We start from the raw sequence: 13,023 nt of genomic DNA on the forward strand, positions 1-13,023 counted from the left end.
CCGAAGGCAATTCAAGTTGTTGAGAGCCTCTACATGACGTCACTATACTACCAGGAGGCGCACAAGCTCCAATCTACAATCACCCAACCTGTTGTAAAAAAAAACATTTCTTATGCCATATTTTACTTAATAAAATGCTTAAAGTTTTTAATTTTCATAAATTATCGAACAGTAATGATCAAAATGATGGGCACAACTTCTGGCTTCATCAGTATATAATTTATCTTTTTTTTCGACAATCCAAAACCTAAGCCTTCTCTCTTGCAAGGTATTTCAGGAATCGGTGGTATGAAACGCCTTTTGGGTTTTACGAACAACCACTGCACAGACTCTTTTAGTTTTATTTACCTATTTAAATTAAATATATGAAAAATCAAAAATATTAAAACATATTATTTATTAACATGTCTAAATAATTTATGCGTTATATTTAGTAAAATATCGCTTAAGAAATATCGAGTAACCACAAATTTTTACTTTTTAAATTTAAGTAATATTAATAACGAAAACTGGATCCAATGACGTGACGTGAAATAGAAGTAAAGAAATTTATTTAATAAATCTGATGTAATTTTCTTGTTGCCTAAGCATGTTCTAGCTTTAACATTGGGTGTATGACTCATATGACGTCACGTTTAGAAAGACGGAATGTTTTGAATGAGGTGTCCTTCGATATGTGGATTTTCACCCGTGATCCGAAATTCCAATCGGAAGAAGGTAACTTATTTTTAATAAAACAAAGGACATTTTTCTCATCTTAGATATTACATTTCAGATGCATCTGTAGTGAGCTATGCTTTATTAGCGGGTAAAACCTACGTTCTTGGGAGAGCGCCAAGCAATGAGATTCAAATATCGGTATTTAATATTTATTAATGATTTCTACTGTATATGATGTAATGAATGATGTTATGAACCCATTATTACTAATGACTTCGTCCTGTAGGATGCTAGTGTGAGCCGTAAACATGCCTCTCTTGTTGTATCAGAAAAGTCAATTGCTGTGAAGGATCAAAAGTCTGCCTATGGAACTTATGTAGGCGAATCAGCGATTGCTTCAAGTAGTTGTGGATCTCAAAAAGATCGTATCGCATCTTCTCAAGAAGGATATATCATTCATTCGGCTCGTATTCGAATTCGTTTTGGACTTCATTCCAGTATATGGATTCTTCAACGCTATGATGAACCTAAAATTATCAGTTCTGCACTCACAAGAGCAGATAAACGTGCTCTCACAAAACTAATGGATAATCTTTTTCATAGAAATGATGTCCTTGTTGATGAAATGTGCGATGAAGTTTCTTATCTTGTTATGAGGAATGTTGTCCTTACAGTTAAAGTAGCATCTGCCTTGGCTAAGGGGATTCACATAGTTACTCCTATGTTTTGGACAGATTTTAAGGCCTGTTATACATCAGGACAAGTTTTGCCGGATCCGAATAATTATATTCCTCAACTCAAAGAGTCATCCATCAATTCAGAATCTGTTTGTTTAAAACCTAATGCCACTCGAAGTTATTTATTTAAGGGAAAATCATTCTTTTTTGACAACGAAGATCAAATGTTACGTTTTAAAAACACAATTACCTATGCTGGAGGTAAAACTCTTGTCTCTAATCGAGAGCACGAAGGACCCAACAAAATATTTATCAAATCAGATAAAGCTTCCTCAATCCAATCAGTAGGTACACCGGAAGCTCATATTGGACTTGCAATACTTTTCAACTCACTGGAAATATATTGCAATCCAACATATAAAGCTAAATTAATTGCTACCCAAATCTCTGAGCAGGATACATGTACTCCAGAGACACTAGCTCCAGAAACACAATTTAACGCTAGGGAGGCTAAGTCTAAGAATATAAATTCTGGTGTATCGAAAATCCCACCTACCTTACCAAGTAAAAATACCACTACGTCGCAGAGTTCCAAAGAAAGTCAGAGCAGCTCATCTTTGAAACATACTGGGTCAGAAAATGTTCAACGAAGTAATAACATAATATTTAGCGACAGTATTTCAAGTCAAACAAACGTATCTGTTGATATCGTTTCGAATGAAGTTAAAACAAGAATCCCTCCAACGTTATCAGGTAATAACTCCAAAGCATCAATGTTGACAACTAGCTCTCAAAGCGAGGAAACACAATTTAACTCCGGCAAAAAGAGAAGGTCATCCTTTTGCAACGATGAGGAAGGAGTATCATCCAATAACAAACTTAAAAAATCAAAGCCTTCTTATTTTGAAGATGATGATGACGATGATTTGTTTTCTTTTGCGTCCACAAAGAAAAGTGAAAAAAGATCTTTGATCACAAACGTTGTTGGCAGTGATGATGATGAAGAGGATTTGTTTGCCTTTCAACCATCTCAAAGAGTGTCAAGTCAGCAGTCTTTGAGTCAAAAAAGAAAGAGAAGTTTTTCTAAAGAAATTAAAATTTCTGAAGATGTATCTGCTACGCCTAAAAAGTCTAAAATCATAGAGGAAGTTTCAGAAAATAAGGAAAACTTTACTTCAGTGTATCCTAAATTAGCTGTAGTAGACAGTGAAGGTTTTATTAGCAAATCTGTATGAACTTTCGAATAGTTTGTTTAGTCAAATTTATTTCACTATTTTGTACTTTCTAGGTAACAAAGAGCTCAAATAAAAGTATTGATGATGATTTGAGTAAAAGTTACATGTTGATGGAGATAACTGATTTGGTAAGGGAAGATATTTCACGTCCTTCCTCTCTTCATTCAAGTTCTAAAAATGGTTATAATTATAAAGGACCCAATTTCAAGAAATTTAAGTCAAAATACAGAAATTCCTCGAATATAGTTACTAAACGTATAACGGATCTTTGTAAACCAGAAGAGCTTACTTCAAGGACTCAGGATTTTAGTCGTCTTGATGACTTTCTAGATGAAAATCAACCTAGAAATCAAGTATCTCAAGAGTCCGAAGACTTTTGGAGTTTTGAAAATAATAAATCAACCTCTGCTACGTCAAGAAAAGTGCCTACATCAAGTAAACAGTCTACAATAAAATCTTTTTTTAAATAAGCCTTTCTTGGGTAAAAGCTTATGTACTGTCAATTTATTTTCAACTATAATTTTATATTTAAAAAAATATTATGTAGGTATTTAATACAATTATTAACTGATATCTACGTACTAAATTATATTGTTTCTCTTACGTTTTGAAAACAATTATAATTAATAAATAAATGAAGTTTGAGCTATATATAAATATATGTGAGTATTATCTCTCATGATTCATGACTTCAAACTACACGTGTTGCCATAGGTATTGACGCAATATTTGGAATCTGATTGTGTGTCTTTACCTCGCACAAAGGCCTCGTAGATAAGATCAAAACTTCCGTCAAGTTCTTCACTGTAGTAACTGTCCGGTATAATTCTGAAATTACAATATACAGTTATTGAATATGATGTGGATATAATTTCATTAAAAATCTGCCCTAGAAGATATACAGCCATTATAACTATTTTTAAATATATATATATATATTATGCTTATTGATGTCCTTCGTTTTTAAAACTTATGTAGGCATTTACAAATGAGAATCATTGACAAACTGTCTTGAATTTTTGTGCAATTTGATTGATAAATATTTCGGGATTTACTTTGAAAGCATCTTAAATAGTTAATTATTTGTATAATTTGAGTAGAAATTTTAAATCTATGACTATATTATTACAATGAGTTGGTTAACTCCATAATTTACTTATCAAAAATTTCAAAAATATCCTGTGAGAGTTGATTGTACATTTTCCCATTTGATTTTCCTGTCTGACATGCAATAAGCTTCCTGCATTCGTCATCTTCAATTCCATATTTTTCATAGGTTTCATTAAGTTGGGTTAGAAGTGTTTGAAAATCTGAATGTGCAAATAAAGTAAGGATTAATGCAACTTAGACTTTTTAAACAAAAGTGCAATCTGAAAATTGAACCTGAATGTCGTTTGAACTGGTTATTGTAGCTTTGCAAAAATTCAGGAGACGGATCAAACTCAGAGCTTTTGCTATCGTCTCGATTGAAGAAGAACAAGTAAACAAAATATAATAATGGAATGCCAATTAGAAGAGCTGCAGTGAAGCCTCCCAATATAATTGCATTCATTGGGCTTAGCTCAAAAAAACTCGAGGAAGTCATGTTAGTGGTTTCCTCTGCGTATTCTCTTTTAAACGATTTTAGGATGTCCATAGTTTATAGTAAATAATCTAACTGATGGGAAATTCATCAGTTTGATAACAACATTAAATCGGGCATGTTCCATTTTGTTTCGATAAGCGAATGGATTATTGTTGCTTAAATGTCATAATGTTTAAAGTCAAAAAGTGAATTTAAAAATAATCGAATCATCTTCATGAAATTTTCATTAGAGATAATATACGTACATGTATATGTATCCTTGTATTAAATGTTGGAATATTTCCCATATCAAGAGAAATTAAATTGATATTTCCAAGAGGAAATTACCCTGTAAATTATTAACAGGACACAATGACTTAATTCCAATAAAAATAATTAATAAGTTCAGAGGGGCATTGATTATAATCTATCACTGTATATTTTAAGCATGAAAAAATGTCTTATTTTGGCTTAATTAATGATTTGGATGACTTTTGATGGTAATCTGATATAATTGTTTTAAATATGCACATCAGCAAACAAAATTTCTTCATCTATAAACTAGATGGATTTATATATAATGTTTTCTCCATTTTAAAATATACATTTATAATGAATTATGAAAACTAAAATATTAAAACATTTCTGAATTAGTCGTATTAAATATACGATTATTTAGAAGGTAGAATTTAGGGAGTTACAATATTGTTTCTCCAATTATGGAGTCAACCTTATATATCATCATGTTTTTGTTAGTAGTTTACTTAATTTAATTACTATTTGAGCCAATGTTGCACAGTAAATTTCTGAGTATTATATTTAACATTTAAATGAGAAATAGTTCTTCATACTAGCTGAATGATTTTCACAAATGTAGTTAATAGCTTATTTGCTAATATATGCATTTATAGCGTGTAGTAGTTACTAAATTTATAGACGGAATTTAAATAATATCATAATATTATAAATGACATATTTATTGGTATGTGTAATATATTAATATACGTTTTGGCATGATATGCACTTTAAGTCATTAAGTCATGTTCATGAAGTTGAGATTAAATATCATTTTAAAAAATAATCTCCAATTGTAACAAAAACTATTACATATAAGAATCGATTCCAGGTTCAATTTCCTATATGACTTTTCATAAATGGGAAAAGGATCCATTAGAATTTCCTCATTGAAATGGACTGGATACACACACACACAAAAAAAAAAAAAAAGAATTCAAATGCAAAAGACATTTACCAAAGTTTGCAAAGCTATTCCTTTTAGGCCGATAGCTCTCAATACTTCTTCGATATCCTGATTGTTGAGAATATGGTGATGAGGATACTCCATAACCAGTGAGTTGATCTCCAGTATAGGAATCATCTGAATAAGCATAAAAAAGAGCAAATAATGGAAGGAGGAGCAGAGCAGCGAGTCCTAATAATGTCAATGTTCCAAGAATACTTGTTAGACTTATGTTCCCCAATAAAAAGTTCCGATTGATTCCATCAATTTCCGAAGTTATTTCTTCAATTTCATTATCTAGGGAGAACACATGGCTTGGAATGATTGAAAGCAAGATTAAAATGACAAGAAAAGGCATTAAATAGAATGAATATAAAGGTCTATGTCTCATAGCAAACTTTTGCAAACACTTATTCATAAATGCAAGTGGTTACTTTTATATATCATTCGCAACAACTTTCTGATATTACTTTTTTAAATTTCTGATTCAATAATATGCAAAGTAATTATTTATTTCATGTGAAATCAAATGACTTTACTAACACTTTAGAAAATCCGAGGAGATAAATCAAAGTGTGAAATTATTGAAAAATATGTTAATTCATTTATTTTTTATGTAGGTACACATAACAGTATTGTGTGAACTATTTATCCATATTAATAAATTTAATATCATAGATAGATAACAAAGAAAGCTATATATAATAAAATATTGAATAAAGTAAAACAAATTTTAAAAATAAGTATGATAAAATTAATTATTTCCTGATTTAAAAAAAAATAATATACTAGTTGAACCTACCGGCTTCACTAGTTAAATGTTTGATGAATAACTTTCATTCCAAAAAACTTTTTATAATATACCTACATATAAAATTATATTGATTATAAACTTTTTAATTAACGTATAAAAAATATCAACGTAAAATGTAATATTTAATCTCTAATTCAAATCGAAATACCTCAAAAAAAAAAAACAAAAAAAAACTCCTCTTCATATTTATATATATCTTAAATGACATTTATAGCTAATAAGTGAATCTTATTTGACCAAAATAAAATTTGATCCATGAGGTCAAATTGAAGATGAGAGGTCATAAATATATGGCCATAGGCCCAAAAAAGCTCATATAAAAATAAGTTAAGAAAGAAGGTTCTTTTTTTAAATAAATATTTTTACTTTTAAGAAACAGTGTTGTTGTTTTTTAAATTGAGCCACCGGTTCAGAAGATTTTACTATTAGTTTTTTTTTTTTGTTAAAATTGAAAAAATATAAGAATCTATATATCGAGAACCAATCTTGGTAAAGGTCTACTATTTATTGACTTCTTTTTGAGGTATATTGCTATGTCCTATGAATCATAACTCATAACTGTCAGTCTGCAACATATAGACTCTAAAACTACAAAAATGATTGAGCTAAATTTTGTTATCTAAACCTCCTAGGATACAGCGCCAGGATATTTTTAACTTAAAATTTTAATTTCAACTGTATACTTTACCGAGGCGTCGCTAAACCCATTTTTAGAGGAGAGGCTCCTCCAAAAGTTTATCATGGCGCCCTCAGAAAATAATGATATAGTATATGATAAAAATAAACTTATTTATATAAGTCATCATATTACTTGTCCTATAATTTTAGAGCTAAACCCCTCAAATGATGAAAACTCGCACAGCCCCTGTACTTATCTATACTCTTGACATTTATGTATGTAGAGAAATATAAGTTTTTTGTCTAAATTTCGAGATGTCTAGCTTGAAAAATGAGGTCTCTTGGTCTTAATAATCTACAAATGTATCTTTGTAACTTTTTTTTTTTACACCTAACAGAGTAAAATAAAAGGTTCTATTATCAAAATATAATTTTTCTAGTCTATAGTCTCATACAATATAGATTATTGATTTTTAAACTCCAAGCGCCAGAGTGTTGATATGACAAAGATTTTTGTTCAAAATATCTTATGACAGAAACATCCGAAGTGTTAAACTTTTATATTAGGAATTATGATGGAATCCTCCTTCTTGTTCTGTTTTGCTATGAATTTTTTCCTAAAAAAGTTGCATGTATGAATTTAGTAATTACTTATTAAGACTACGAGACCTCATTTATCAATCTAGACATCTCTAAGTTTTAAAGTGTCCCTACTACAAATAAATTAGAAACTTGATTATTCATGCAAGTAAGTTTAATATTTATATATATTACCCCTTAATAAAAGACAACAATAGATTATGTTATTACTTATAATGAACTACTCTGCAATGGTAATAAAAACTAAATATTATTTCCAAAATAGTATATTATAATATATGGCCGGAAGAGAATAAGAAACAGTAATTTAAAAAAAACGCACTTTAAAAGTATATATCTTCACGGGAGAGGACATATTATTTCCATGATAAAATCCATTCAAAAACATAATTTTTTAAAGAATCAATTGATGCAGCTAGGTTTCTTTTTTACGGTTTACTTTTCTGTGAAAATTAACTTCCCAGCATTTGATTTTTTTATAATATTCCTGGAACTAAATCCAAATAAAACAAGTCAGATTAGGTTGTAATAATTTTCCACTAATCAATTATATCATCAACTTATTTCATAGAATCATAGGTAAATCCTTACTTCCACAATCATCATTCATCACTATCGGAAGGAAGTTTGTGATCAAGACACATTTTTCATATTTCTATAAAATTACTTGCAATATTTTGATTGTACAAATTTTTTTTTTTATATTTGATTGATAATTCTTATACTATAACTATATTTTTGTTGGCTTATTCGGAAGAGCAGTGTAATTGATTATATGATGATTTAAAATTGGAATCTTTGGGTTAAGGCAATGTATTTGAAGGATTAAAATGGTTCAATTCAGTAGACTTTTTCTTTTGGAAATCATGCAATGGAAATAATGTTAATATATCAAAGCTATTCTCAGATAAAGACTTACTTCTTTTGTGAATCCTGTTAATGATAATAAAAATCAAATACCACTACAAAAGGTACCATATTTAGAAGAAATAAACCATTATCTCTTCCGTGGAAAAGGAGATCTTGGACGAGTAAAATATTTATAATTTTAATTGCTGGAGGTGGGACTGGCTCAAGCCTTTTGTATTATTCTTATACATTTAGAAATCGAAGGATAGAAATCGTTTATTTGGATTTTTCAAAAAAATCTTTGAATATTGCACGATCAAGAGCAGAAAACTATGAATGCAAAAATATTTCGTATCATCATAACTCCATATTTAATATACCAGAGCTTTGTCTAGGCAAATTTGATTTGATTTATTGTTATAGTGTTTTACATCATTTATCTGACCCAGACGAAAGATTGGAGATTAAGGAGAGCCTAACTTAGGATGGTGGAATGTTTTTGATGATATAAGCTTATTATGGCAGACAAGGATTGTATTTGATGCAAGATTTAATACAAATAGTGAACACTGGAAGAAATCTCTCGTATCAAGATGAAATTAAATTTGGGAAACTGTCCATAATAACAAATTTCAAGACAATTGGATTTATGTATCAGGAATTTGTAGAGAAGAAAACTCAGAAGTGGGTTTTTATGATATGTATCTCAATAAGCAGGATTGAGTTTTTAGTATACCAGAATTATACGAATATATAGAAGATAAGGGAAGTCTTCAAATTGTTGAGTTTTTCTATCATGAATATAGAAATGTATTAAATACTAACTTTAATCACCTACTTAAGTTGAGTAGACAAAACCAATTGGCTATCAATGAAATAACCTTGGGTCATGATATTAAGCAGTCCATATTTGTGAGTAATAGGAAAAATTCTTCAGCTTCACATAATGACATGGACAATATTCTTTTTTTTTTTGTCTCTCGAAAATTAGACTCATTCTAAATTTATTGTCTTCTACAGTCAACACTAAGCTTATCAAACTGTCAATGAAAGGCAATACTATTTTCAATCAAAGTTTTCTAAGCCCCATTTCCAGACATACGATACGTTTCATAAAAACATACGTTCCGAAATAAATATACAATTGACGATATTATAAAGGATGTATCAATACATTTAAAAAAAAAACAAGGGAAGACACTAAGGAATAAGTAAGGAATTAATTACTGATTTTAATAAAAAATTTAGAGTAATGATTCAGTATGGTCTAGTTCTCTTAAGACATACAAGTTTATCAATTATACCTTTAATGTATCGACAATGGGAAATATTGAGTGTAGAGACCGTCAACAAGCCAAAGTCCAAATAAGAAGTGTGAATAAAAAGTAAAATATTAATAATGAAATTTTTCTTCTTCATAATTTTTGATTGAAAATAACTTTTTGAGTAAATATTCCTTTATATTTACATATTGCGATACTTTTGTTCAAAGTTGTCAGTACATAAATCCCGAACCAAGTTAATGTACATTACTATTATTTAAACTTCAATTTGTATCCAAAAAAATTAGCCTTACTTTTATCCACAAGGGAGATTAATACCATAAATAAATTCAATATATATATTATATAAATTCAATGAGTGACATTTTTTATTCAAAGTTTATTTAATGTAATCATTTAAACGTAATAAAGGAAGAGAGAGAGAGAGAGGGAATGTTGAGTCTTCAAAAGTTTAACCGAAGACAATGGTTGGATCTCTTCTGTATTTTTGAAGTTTATTTGCCTTGCATCCTATTTGCATAGAGTGTTTTTGTTGTACTTGCCGTATAAACTTCAAATCTTTAACTTTCCGCTTAATTTCCAAGGAGCTGGATGCAGTCACCCAACCATACTGCCGGTAGGAATTAGCGATCAAGTGTGACGTATTTCGTTTACATAGAACAACTTCTCTAGTGGGATTGATTCTTTGCTTGAAGTAACGAAACAAAGACCTGTGCCCAATTTTTGCACCAGAAGGTAATGTCAACTCGAAGCCACTATCATCCAATTCATTCAATTGAACTTCCTCGTCCTTATTCTCCTTCTCGTTCTCAGGATAACTAGATGAATAGTCATAATAATCTTCAAATTCAATAAGTGCACCACCCTCATTTAAAATTTTACAATGTCCTTTATCCAACATATGTTTTTGCACAGAGGCTTTGTCATGAAAGGTTTTACCACGCTCATTACACCATATACACATGAAGCCTTCCCCTACTTTAGCTCCAAGGTATGTAAATAAGCCCTCAACATCAATAAGGTAATCTATGTCTGGAATAAAAAATGAATGCTGTTCACCCATGTGTTTGATATTCTTTGGAAGAGTAGAGGAATGATGAGAACAAAATAAACAATCCGTTATTGGAATAGCTTCTTCTCCATCCCATTCGTCAGAATCCACTATTTCCATATTTTCATCCTCAATGATGGGATCTATTGCTTTTTTAGATTCTGCTTTCTTGGCTCCAATGGCTTTAGTTTCATCAAATCTAAGGAATTTATCCTTGTGTTTTTTGGAGTTTAAATGATTTTCATAGGCCTTTTCAGTTGCAAAAGATTTACTACAAGTCATGCAGTATCCGGAGGGTGGTTTATTTTCTCCATTCAATTCTTGTAATTCTTTTTCCAAGGCTTTTTTACGCTCATCAAAATTACTTAAATTGACTGGAGGCAAGTTTTCTACTTTTCTTTTTAAATTGTAACGATGCCAATCTGTTTTATAATGATTTCTTTGATTATCGGAATCTTGAAATGCTACGTGACAGGTCACACATGTGTATTGGAGACTCATCTGAAAGTAATAAATAATTATTAAACTATAAGTCGTCTAAAAAAATAGTTGCATTGATAGGTGTATATTTGAATATAAACTGTTAATTGTGAATGAATTGATTTATGTATTTATAAGCTTTCAAAGAGAATAGCAATCCCTTGCCCTCCTCCAATACAAGCTGATCCTATACCGTATCTCTTGTTATTATGTTTCAGTTTATGGACAAGATGTGCTGAAATACGAGATCCAGATGCTGCTAGAGGATGGCCAATAGAAATACCACCTCCACAGGTATTGAATTTTTCATCTGGAATGCCAAGTTCTTTTTGACAAGCCAAAACTTGTGCAGCAAAGGCTTCATTGATTTCAATATAATCAACTTGCTCAAGAGAGATACCCGTTTTATCACATAATGCTCGAATAGAAGCCACTGGCCCAATACCCATAATGTTGGGATCACATCCAGTAATTCCATAACCAACAATTCGAGCAAGTGGTTCATATCCGTGAGCCTTGACTGCTTCTTCAGAAGCAAGGACAACTGCTCCAGCACCATCACATATACCAGATGCACTTGCAGCACAAGTAACTCCATCCTTTTTGAAAACAGGAGGAAGTTTGGTAATGCTCTCAATTGTCGTTTTGGGTTTGGGGTTCTCATCGACTTGAAAGACTATCGTTCCTTTCCTACTTTTCATTTCAATGGGAGTGATTTCGTGTTTAAAAATGCCAGCTTCGTGAGCAGCGGCCCACGTAGTTTGAGATCGAAGGGCATAAGCATCCACTTCAGCACGTGTAATGTTATATTTAACAGCCAGATTTTCAGCGGTGATACCCATTGGTGACTTGATATGTGCGTCTGTAAGGGAGGCCCACATCATATCTTCCATTTTCATGTCTGAGCCTAACTTGTGCCCAAAACGAACGTCCCGGAGTGCAAATGGACAAGCAGACATGTTGTCAGAGCCTCCAGTGAGAACCACACTCGCATCACCCATCATCATTTCTAGGAGAAAGAGAAAGGAGAGGCTTGAGAGGGAAAGGTCATCACATGGCTTTGCCCTTACCTTGTACCCCATTCACAATACTTTGAAAGCCTGAGCCACAGAGGCGATTCACGGTGAGTGCAGGCACACGCTCCCGAATCCCTAAGCGAAGTCCAACATGACGAGCGATGTAAGGAGCGTCAGATGAGGCACAGGAGAGAACATTGCCCACTACCACGGAGTCCACACTCTCAGGATTCACCTTACCCGACTCCAAGGCCGCCTTTCCTGCAATCGTCTGAAGATCCACTGGAGTCTGGGATTTAAGACTACCTCCAAAAGCTCCGAAAGCCGTTCTCTTTGCACCAACCACAAAAATGGCTTTTTCGAGAGCTCTTCCTACTGTCATTATGAAATTCCCTGGAATAGATTGGAAAAGAGAAATGGATAGACTCGGAGACGAGAAAGATGAATAAATAGTCAATGCCAATGGACGTCTAAGGTTTAAGTTGAGGGTCGATAAACTCAGCTGATGGACACGTGTGTGACGTCACGAACTTATCGTACAAGTCACAGCCAATGAGTTGTACTTGTTGCGATATTAATATCATTATTAGATCCCAGTAAAGAGACTCAAGAGGAAAGAGGAGACAAGATGGCTCAAATAGTTAGTGAAAAAAACTATGTAGATGAATTATGTTCGGAATTCACATAACCTCAATCAAAATAAAGAGAATATAAATACCCTTCGTATATTATTACTTATTAGTTATAACTTATATTAGGCTTATGTATTTCTGTTTTAAAATAACTTATATTTTTTTGGAGTATGATTATGATTCTATGATTATTGTTTTAATAAATAGTTTAGGTTCCTAATTAAGTCTAAAGAAAAATACATAACCTTATCCGAAACGTTGACTTCTATTAAATTACATTAGATTAATCTTAGTCAAAAGACGT

The 13,023-nt window shown here is 31.5% G+C and overlaps 4 protein-coding genes and 1 long non-coding RNA gene across 6 annotated transcripts in view; 1 reads left to right on the forward strand and 4 right to left on the reverse strand.

Annotated features, from left to right (window-relative positions):
- The window catches only part of LOC121129107 (uncharacterized), a 229,063-nt gene that overhangs the window by 34,035 nt on the left and 182,005 nt on the right, over window positions 1-13,023 (reverse strand). The gene's annotated exons all lie outside the window — the stretch shown is intronic.
- nbs (nibrin) lies at window positions 11-3,221 on the forward strand. Of its 2 annotated transcripts, none has more exons than XM_071893341.1 (5): window positions 11-93; window positions 492-717; window positions 776-858; window positions 947-2,566; window positions 2,626-3,221. In XM_071893341.1, the coding sequence occupies exons 2-5, from the start codon at window positions 615-617 to the stop codon at window positions 3,040-3,042; spliced, it is 2,223 nt and encodes a 740-aa protein (XP_071749442.1). In that variant the 5' UTR covers window positions 11-93; window positions 492-614; the 3' UTR covers window positions 3,043-3,221. The 2 variants fall into 2 exon arrangements, with proteins under 2 accessions (XP_071749442.1, XP_040580485.1); XM_040724551.2 differs by lacking the exon at window positions 11-93 and adding an exon at window positions 176-268.
- LOC121128937 (uncharacterized) lies at window positions 3,236-4,182 on the reverse strand. The gene is made up of 3 exons (XM_040724554.2): window positions 3,956-4,182; window positions 3,729-3,882; window positions 3,236-3,400 (listed from the first exon to the last, which is right to left on the reverse strand). The coding sequence occupies exons 1-3, from the start codon at window positions 4,155-4,157 to the stop codon at window positions 3,256-3,258; spliced, it is 501 nt and encodes a 166-aa protein (XP_040580488.1). The 5' UTR covers window positions 4,158-4,182; the 3' UTR covers window positions 3,236-3,255.
- On the reverse strand, window positions 9,880-11,092 carry LOC121128947 (cytoplasmic 60S subunit biogenesis factor ZNF622-like). The gene has a single exon (XM_040724569.2). The coding sequence runs from the start codon at window positions 11,090-11,092 to the stop codon at window positions 9,992-9,994; it is 1,101 nt and encodes a 366-aa protein (XP_040580503.1). The 3' UTR covers window positions 9,880-9,991.
- On the reverse strand, window positions 11,092-12,672 carry yip2 (yippee interacting protein 2). The gene is made up of 2 exons (XM_040724568.2): window positions 12,142-12,672; window positions 11,092-12,080 (listed from the first exon to the last, which is right to left on the reverse strand). Exons 1-2 carry the CDS (start codon window positions 12,467-12,469, stop codon window positions 11,203-11,205), a joined length of 1,206 nt encoding a protein of 401 aa, XP_040580502.1. The 5' UTR covers window positions 12,470-12,672; the 3' UTR covers window positions 11,092-11,202.

The sequence above is a fragment of the Lepeophtheirus salmonis genome, chromosome 14 (genome assembly GCF_016086655.4).
Source record: "Lepeophtheirus salmonis chromosome 14, UVic_Lsal_1.4, whole genome shotgun sequence".
Lineage (NCBI taxonomy): Eukaryota > Metazoa > Arthropoda > Copepoda > Siphonostomatoida > Caligidae > Lepeophtheirus > Lepeophtheirus salmonis.